We start from the raw sequence: 8,233 nt of genomic DNA on the forward strand, positions 1-8,233 counted from the left end.
GCATGGGAAAGCTCCATTCCAGCGTAGAGAGAGTGTGAGCTGGAGAATTCACTGCATCATTCATCCGTTCAGGAAAGCAGGGTCACCACCCAGCATGGCAGCACTATTGTATCTTCTGCAAATCTGAAGAGTACAGTCATTCTGGAAAAAGAGTGTTTGTACTGAAGTTTGTGATCTGTGATGTGGGTTGGAGGGTGAGCAAAGCAAACACACACACATTTGCACGAATGCACAGCGTAAGAGCCGCTTAATTCTCTTTGCAGCATCTCAGACAACCCCATCCAGGCCAGAAGCAGCTGCAGAGGAGGAAAGCTTGGGGCACCTGCTGGCTGCTCTGCAGCACGCCATGCGAGGAGCTCAGCGCTCAGCGGGGACGGCCGCCCCCAGCCCTACCACCACTGCTCCTTGTCTGGAGGCATGCAGGAGGCGTGCTGAAAAGCAGAAAGGAGCAGGGAGGGGCACGGTGACAAGAAAACCTGCTCTGTCAGCAGTGCCATCCCTTCTGCCCCAGCCAGGTATTTCTGTCTCTTTGTGCGGTTTCGAGTCCCCGCAGCTGGCGGCAGCCATGGCAGAGCTGGCCTCGGCGTTCCAGACTGCGGGTGCAAAAAGGGAGAATGACATTCTTGACCAGTTAAAGAATGGCTTCAATGACATCTTTAAAGAATGTTTTTAAAGGAGCCGTGCTAAAAATCGCACTTGAAGTTCCGTAACCCCAACCCTACTGCCAAATGATGGAAAAGGTTGCACGAGTAAAGGTGACTGCTCGGTGGGCTTCTCCAAACTTTAGTGGTTCATATGCGTGTACAGGAGATGGCCGCCCAAGGCAGTCACACTGAGAGCATTTTCAGTTCCATGCCAACGTGCTGATAATAAATTGGCTCCAGCAATTTCTCTTTCTCTCACGTTGTGCTTTTTTTTTTTTTTTTTTTTAATTTTTGATGGGCATGTTTTCATTTCTGATCGTTGGAAAACAAGTTTTTACTGCTAGGTATTGCACGGTCCTATTTTCATTTTCTGCCGCCAGGTGCCAGCTTTTTGGAGCCGTACGTTATGTCTGTTTTCTTACTGTTGCTTTCGGTTTGGTTTTAGTTCAGTTCCTTGAAAGTTTCTGCCAACTATTGCTCTTCCTTGAACCTCAGTCTTCTGCGTGGGCTCGGGGTGGAAGATGGGAGCTCTCTTCCCTTTTGACATAGAGGCACCTTTAAGCTCAACCTGTTCACAAGTGTGGTTTTGAGTTCAGTAGCCAGGACATCCTTCTTCATCCCTTTTCTTCACTGGAATGGAGGATCCACACCATGATTACGTTTGAAGTTTGGCATATTCGGTTGAAATGTTTCCTTAAACCTTTCTCTTCTGCTGCTCTATGAAAACTGAAAGTGCCGGGCTGCTGGCTTAAACCATTGACATCTAAGGTGCGTCAAAGTAAATGGTTCCAGGGGATAAGAATGTGACGTGGAGATGGTAAAAACGGTCCAGGAAGGAGATAGGGTCGGTGGTGTGATCCATCAGCAGTGGCACTCTTGGTAAGGGAGATGAAAGCTCAGGTCAGTGAGGTGGGAGCTGGGCTGCTGTGGGACAGTTCTGAAACACGTGGGGTAAGGAGTGAGAAGTCAGATCTGTGGTCTCCTCTCGGGGCAGCTGCAGTGAGCCTGCCTGGCTTCCCACCTGGAGCCCTGTGCACAGAGATGGACTTTTTGATCGCGTGGAAGAGGTTCCTTCATTTTTGCTTACAAAGGAGTGAGATAATTGTCCGTACGTAATTTACTCGCGGAAGAAAAGCCCTCAAGAAGCTGACGGCTTGGGGTTTTCTTCTTTTCTTCTTGATGTGGTTTGTCTGCAGTTAGCAACCCGTGTTCCTGCAGTGGGTCACCGAGGCTGCAGAGCAGGGGAATAAGGGGCAGTGAACGCAGTGAATGCATTTTGAATACAAAATCATGGGTGCTGTGTGTGCGACCAATGGTCTGCAGTGCTTTGGGTGAACGGCCGCATCGCTGCCTGCAAGGAACCTCTAAAGAGCTCTGCCTTTAAAGAACCTTCAAACCTGCCCTTTTATTTCTCAGAGCATTTCGACGGGGATCCATACGGCAGTGTCAGAGTAGCTCTAAAATAAGGAGGTAATTATGGAAACGTCACAGCCAGATGCTCCTTAATGGTTCCGTTGAAAACCATTTTTGTTTTAATTTGACATGAAAAGCTTTCGCAGGACTGAATTAACATAAACCTTTAAAAAGGGGATGAAGGGACTGCGCCTCCTCGGGGAGAGCTCTGGGGCTGAGCACTGGCTCTGTGGGCACTGGGAAGGGGAGCTGCATCCACGTCTGATTGAAGGTGAGCTTCAGGGTCCGGGCTGTGGAAGCGTGCCATCCTCCCAAGACAAGGCCTTGTCGTTTTTCTCTTGTGTTTTATACACCTTTATCTTTACTGCTTCGTAGAAACATTTGGGTAAAATCTGAACGGATTGATAGCGAAGTCTTTGTAGATACAGTTTGTTGATACATGCGTACCTGCACTATTTCTTGCCTTAATGCAAAATGCTGATAGTTGACAAATACAAAATCAGATTGATTTTTTTTTTTAAAGGAGATTATATTTTGTGGATGGTACTTTAGGTTGCTGTGTATTGGTGGATAGCTGCTCCAGGTGCTGCAGATCTGGCAGCACCCAGCTCCATGTGCTCGCAGCCTGGAGCAGCAGCGTGTGTCCGGGCCTCTGTGGTTTATAGCTTTGCAGATGAGATGTGTGGATAGCAAAGTGACTCAGTGCAGGGAAGCTGGGGTACAGGTGGGCAGGTGGTGATGCTCAGCAGCACTAGGTGCCATCAGGCTCAGCAGAATGGCTGGGTGCTGCCCAGGCTCCCCAAAGCTCCCAGCACCTCCATGCTCCCTACTCTCCCATCCCGCTGCTCGTCCTGCAGGCTCCCAGTGCCATGAGCGCGGCCGAGGACGCAGCGTGGCTGCATTGGGTGACGGAGCGGTTCCAGAGCATCGCGGGGCAGGATGAGGAGATCGGCCTGGAGGAGTTCAAGGCAGCCCTCCAGGTGAAGGAGGTGAGTGCTGGACCCGGCACCGCACTCATCTCCAGCAGGGTCACGTCCCACCCCCACAATTCTGTGATGCTGTGATTGTATTTAAAGAAACACAAGCATGAGAGAGAAACCCAGCAGCTCCCTGCAGCAAGCAGCAATGGCAGCCGTGGGCTGAGCACTGCTGGCAGTGGGAGCTCGCTTTGCAGCACGGGGTCTGGGTCGTGCGGAGCATCCCGCAGCCCTCCCAGCACGTCCCTCCCCCGCAGTCCTTCTTTGCAGAGCGTTTCTTTGCGCTGTTTGACACGGATGGCAGCGGCACCATCAGCCTGGGGGAGCTGCGCAGCGCCCTGTGCCTGCTGCTGCGCGGCACCGCTGCCGACAAGCTGCGCTTCCTCTTCCAGGTCTACGACGTCGATGGTGAGAGGACGGCTCAGTGCACCTAGTTCTGAATAGTGCTCTTTTGTCCTTCTGGCACCGTGGCTGGGGGCTTTGAGGCTGGGTTGTGAGGTGCTGCTGCTCTCCCCGCAGGCAGCGGCTCCATCGATGCGGCTGAGCTGCGCCTGGTGCTGCAGGCCTGCCTGCACGAGAGCGCGATCTCGCTGCCGCCGCAGCGCCTGCACGACATGGCCCAGGTGCTGCTCGAGGCGGCCGACAAGGATGGCAGCGGCTCCATCACCTTCCAGGAGCTGCAGCAGGAGCTGGAGGCCGTCCCGGGGCTGATGGAGAACCTGACCATCAGGTAGTGACAGCTGGTTCCTTGGGGCACTCTTCCCCATGTGAGAGCCTCTTCCCTCCTGCTGCTCTGTGGGGATCGTGCTCCATGGCGGCTCTTGAACCCACATCAGGAGCAGCGTGGGGCACTGCCCTGGGCTCACCAGCAGCACAGGGTGCTCTGCAGTGGTGCTGAGGGCATCTCAATCCTGTCCCTTTGCCCAGGAGTGTGCTGGGGTGTGTGCAGCACTTGGGCATGGGATGGATACTGGGATATGGTGCTAGGGTGGGTGAAAGACTTGGATGCAGGGGTGGGTTCTGGGATGGATACTGCAATCATAGAATCATAGGATGGTTTGGGTTGGAAGGGATCTTGAAGATGATCTAGTTCCAACTGCCCTGCTACAGGGAGGGACACGGGTCCATGGCTGGGGCAAGAGGAGAGTGCTAGGGTGGGTGAAGGACTTGCATGCAGGGATGTGTGCAGGGTTGGAAGCAGGATGGGATGCGGTGCCTTGGCAGTGCTGCCAGCTGGCTGAAGCCCCCAGCACCAACACGGAGGAGCCAGCGGCCGCGCTGCCTGACGGCATGGTACTGGCACAACCACCGTGGCCAGCTCACCTTCCTGGGGGGCTACGTCAGCCTCAACCTGCTGCTCTTCACCCTGGCTGCCCTACAGCACGTCGGCCACAGCGGGTGGGTGGCGGTGGCCAGGGGCTGCGGGCAGTGCCTCAACTTCAACTGCGCCTTCATCGCCGTGAGTGCGGGCACTGGGTAGGGGGAAGAGGGACAAGATTGCAGGGCGATGCTGCTGGGTGTCCCTATTGCCCCTGAACCACCCCTTCCAGGTGCCGATGCTGCGGCGGTGCCTGACCCGGCTGCGTGCCACCTTCGTGGGCAGAGCGCTGCCTCTGGAGCGCTGCGTGGCCCTGCACCAGCTGGTGGGGAGCGCAGTGCTGGTGCTGGCCGTGCTGCACACTGGAGCACACCTGGCCAACTTTGGTGAGCGGGGGCCTAGGGGTGCACGTCTGCTTCCCTGAGGGGTGCCCATGGGCCTGGGGAGGGGTGCGGGTGGCAGGGATGCTTGTGGTGTGCACTGCCTGCTGCCCCCCTCTAGCAGTGGGGACACAGCCTTTTCTCCCCCCCCAGCACCCCACAGTTGCATTTCAGGCCTGCCCTGGGCTCCATGCTGCCCAGCGCTGTATGAGGCCCAGCGCTGGTGATTGCAGCAGTTTTGGAAAAAAATGGCAGAAGTGACTCTTGCAGACCAACCCCAACTCAAGTGCTCTAATTGCTTGAGAGTGCAAAGCCACGTTCCCAAAAGCTGCCCTCCAGGCAAAGCGCTGCGCTGTCGGATGGAACACAGGGAGCTCGGTGGCATTTTGCACGAGGACAAATGTTGCATTTTCAACATATCTGAGCAAACCCAGGCCGTGCCTTCACACAAAGCCGCTCGGAGCCTGCTCACCGTCGGTCTGCTTGCAGGCAGGCTGGCAGGGGGCAGGCACGATGCCTTCACCGAGTTCCTGCTGACGGCGCGTCCTGGCGGTGGGGGGCTCAGTGGCACGGCCCCACAGACCGGGCTGGCCCTGCAGGTGCTGCTGCTCGCCATGCTCGCCTTCTCCAGCCCCTGTGTCCGCCGTGGTGGGCACTTCGAGGTGCGTCGATGCATGGGAACACCTCAAAGATGCCCCATCCCATGGCACAGGGGCCACTGAGCCCTGTGCCACCCACCCCTGCTGACCCGTGTCCCCTGCCCGCAGCTCTTCTACTGGAGCCACCTCTCCTACATCTCCGTCTGGGCTCTGCTCTTCTTCCATGCCCCCAACTTCTGGAAATGGTTTTTGGTTCCCGGGGGCCTCTTTGTGCTGGAGAAGGCGGTGGGCATGGCCGTGTCCCGTTCCATGGGGCTGCGCATCGTGGAGGTTCACCTGCTGCCCTCCCAGGTGCATCCCCCTCCGCTGCGGTGTGCACAAAGGGCCCTGTGTGTTGGGGTCACGCTCCTCCAGCCCTAGGAGGCACAGGGCTCTGCATCCCCTCCCCTGCATCGCAGCAGGGCTCCTTCCTTTGGCTTCAGTAGGGTTGGGTAAAATTCAGATTGAACTGTTTGTACGGAGATGTGTTTTGGGGTCGCTTGGTAGCATGCAAGAATCTGCAGCGTTTTGATGAATGTTGGCAGCAGAAGCTGAAAGCACCATTTCTTTGGTAAATCACTGTCTGGGCGTTTCCTGCTCCTCCTGCTCCAGGTCACCCACCTGGTGATCCAGCGGCCACGCTCCTTCCGCTACGAGCCCGGGGACTACATCTACCTGAACATCCCAGCCATCGCCGCCTACGAATGGCACCCGTTCAGCATCAGCAGCGCTCCTGAGCAGCAAGGTGTGCAGGGCACCCCAAAACGGGGCTCCTCTTGGGCACTGCCAGGATGTCCTGCATCCCACCACCATCCCATGAGCATCCCAACAGCGTACCACCAACACCCTGTAAGCATCCCATCGCCATCCCATGAGCATCCTGCCAGCATACCACCAACGCCCCGTGAGCATCCCATGAAGCATCCCAGGAGCATCCCCTCACCATCCCCCCACCATCCCATCAGCATCCCACCAGCATACTACCAACACCCTCTAAGCATCCCATCACCATCCCACCATCCCATCACCATCCTGCTGGCATACCACCAACACCCTGTAAGCATCCCATGAGCATCCCACCACCATCCCATGGGCATCCCCTCGCTATCCCACCAATGCTCGGGTACAGGGGTGCCAGTTCCTGGGGCAAGCTGTGCTCCAGCTCTTGTGCCACCGCTCTGTCCCCATCCCACAGACACCATCTGGCTGCACATCCGCTCGCTGGGGCAGTGGACCACGCGGCTGTATGAGTTCTTCAGGCAGCCCGAGCCCCCACAACTCCACAGGAACCTGCAGAGGAAGAGGTGGTGGCAGTGGGCACAGGTCGGTGAGCGCAGGGCTCTGCTTCCTGCAAGTGCAAAGGTTAAACCCTGCAATGTGCCCTCTGCGTGGCGGGGGGAGGGCAGCGCTTGGGGGTCACTGTGCTCCAGCAGCCCAGGAGCACACAGCACAGGTTGGGCTTTTCAAAAAAAGAACTAAAAATCAGTGACAGCTGGCCCTTTTCCCCACCTCTTCCTTCCCCCTTCCTTTCTTTTCCATCTTTCCCTCCTTTCCTCTCTTTCCCACCTCATTTCCCCTTTTCCCCTTTTCCCCCTTTCTTCCCTTTTTCTCTCTCCCCTTCCCTTTCCCCCTTTCTTCCTTTTCTTTTCCTTTTCCCCCTTTTTTCCCTTCCCACCCCATTTCCCCCCTCTCACCCCTTTTTCCCTTCCTTTGCAGGCCACTCCCTGCGCTGCCCTGGGTGAATCGGGGGACTCTGTGCCCAGCACCGGGGACGCAGCCGTGGAACTGACATCGTACCGATGCAGCGGGGCACCCACAGCCACCCGAGGGGCTGAGGATGGGGACAGGGACCGGGACACGTCCCTGCAGGCGGTTGGTGCCAGCACAGCCTCCCCAGCAGCACCAAACCCCTTAGATGTCCCCAGGGGCATGGGGAGACCCTCACTGTCACATGGTGCTCATGACCCCAGCGGCTTTGGGATTGAGGTTGGGGTCCATCAGCCATCGCTCCCACTGGGCTCAGCTCTGGGATCGTATGGGCACAGCTGGGAAAAACCAACCCCAAAGCAGCTGGGAGCCAGGCTGCTGTGGTGGCAGTAGGGAGTGCTGGCAGCAGAGCTGTGGGAGCAGGGAGGAGGTGATTGCCCACTGCTGCTTATGGGTGCTCTCTGTCTGCAGATTTCCATGGGGCTGAGTGAGAGCCAGCAGCTCTGCAGCATCAAGGTGAGCTCCGGGCGAGTGCAGCGGGGTGAGAGCTGGGAGGGGACTTCATGCACGTGCCCAGCACCCCATGCGTGTGCCCTGTGCATTGGTCCTGCCCAGGGCTGAGCATCCTGCTTCGGCCTTGGGTTTGTTGCCCTGTTTCTGGGTGCTCAGCCTCTGTCTCTCCCAGTGTTACATTGATGGCCCCTATGGGACCCCGACACGCCGGATCTTTGCCTCGGAGCACGCCGTGCTCATCGGCGCTGGCATTGGCATCACACCCTTTGCCTCCATCCTGCAGAGCATCATGCACAGGTCAGGGCTGCGCCACGCGCTCAGGGCTGCAGTTCCTTATTGCTAAACACGAGATGTGGCCACAGGACCCTACACCGTGTTGCCTTCAGAGTTAACCTTCACACAGGGGATTTCAGGCAGGGTATTCACTGTGGGGCTGGTGGAGAAGGAGGCTTGGGGTCTCTGCGTGGGTGTGCGGGGTGCAAGGAGCACAGATGAGGGCTGCATCCACCCATGCAGGTACCGCCAGAGGAAGCAGAGCAGCCCCAGCTGCGAGACCTTGCGGGATGAGGACATGGCCCTCAGAAAGGTGGGAGCAGGCTGTGGGGTTTGCAGTGGGGATGTGGGATGCAGGCTCCCATCCCAT

The 8,233-nt window shown here is 57.3% G+C and overlaps 1 protein-coding gene across 18 annotated transcripts in view; it reads left to right on the forward strand.

The window, feature by feature from the left end:
* NOX5 (NADPH oxidase 5) overlaps positions 1-8,233 on the forward strand; it is a 34,146-nt gene that overhangs the window by 23,276 nt on the left and 2,637 nt on the right. For 8 of the 18 annotated variants that reach the window (XR_002441924.1, XR_002441925.1, XR_002441921.1 and 5 more), the window contains one exon: positions 264-891. Coding sequence is in view for 4 of the 18 variants with exons in the window: in XM_021407695.1 (XP_021263370.1) it covers positions 2,927-3,046; positions 3,292-3,442; positions 3,554-3,764; positions 4,259-4,493; positions 4,585-4,738; positions 5,222-5,394; positions 5,500-5,682; positions 5,983-6,115; positions 6,566-6,693; positions 7,087-7,242; positions 7,549-7,593; positions 7,763-7,887; positions 8,107-8,176 (1,884 nt within the window). In the remaining 14 variants the exon portion in view is untranslated. The other 10 variants (XM_021407695.1, XM_021407691.1, XM_021407692.1 and 7 more) reach the window with 10 other exon arrangements.

This window comes from Numida meleagris, chromosome 9 (genome assembly GCF_002078875.1).
Source record: "Numida meleagris isolate 19003 breed g44 Domestic line chromosome 9, NumMel1.0, whole genome shotgun sequence".
NCBI lineage: Eukaryota > Metazoa > Chordata > Aves > Galliformes > Numididae > Numida > Numida meleagris.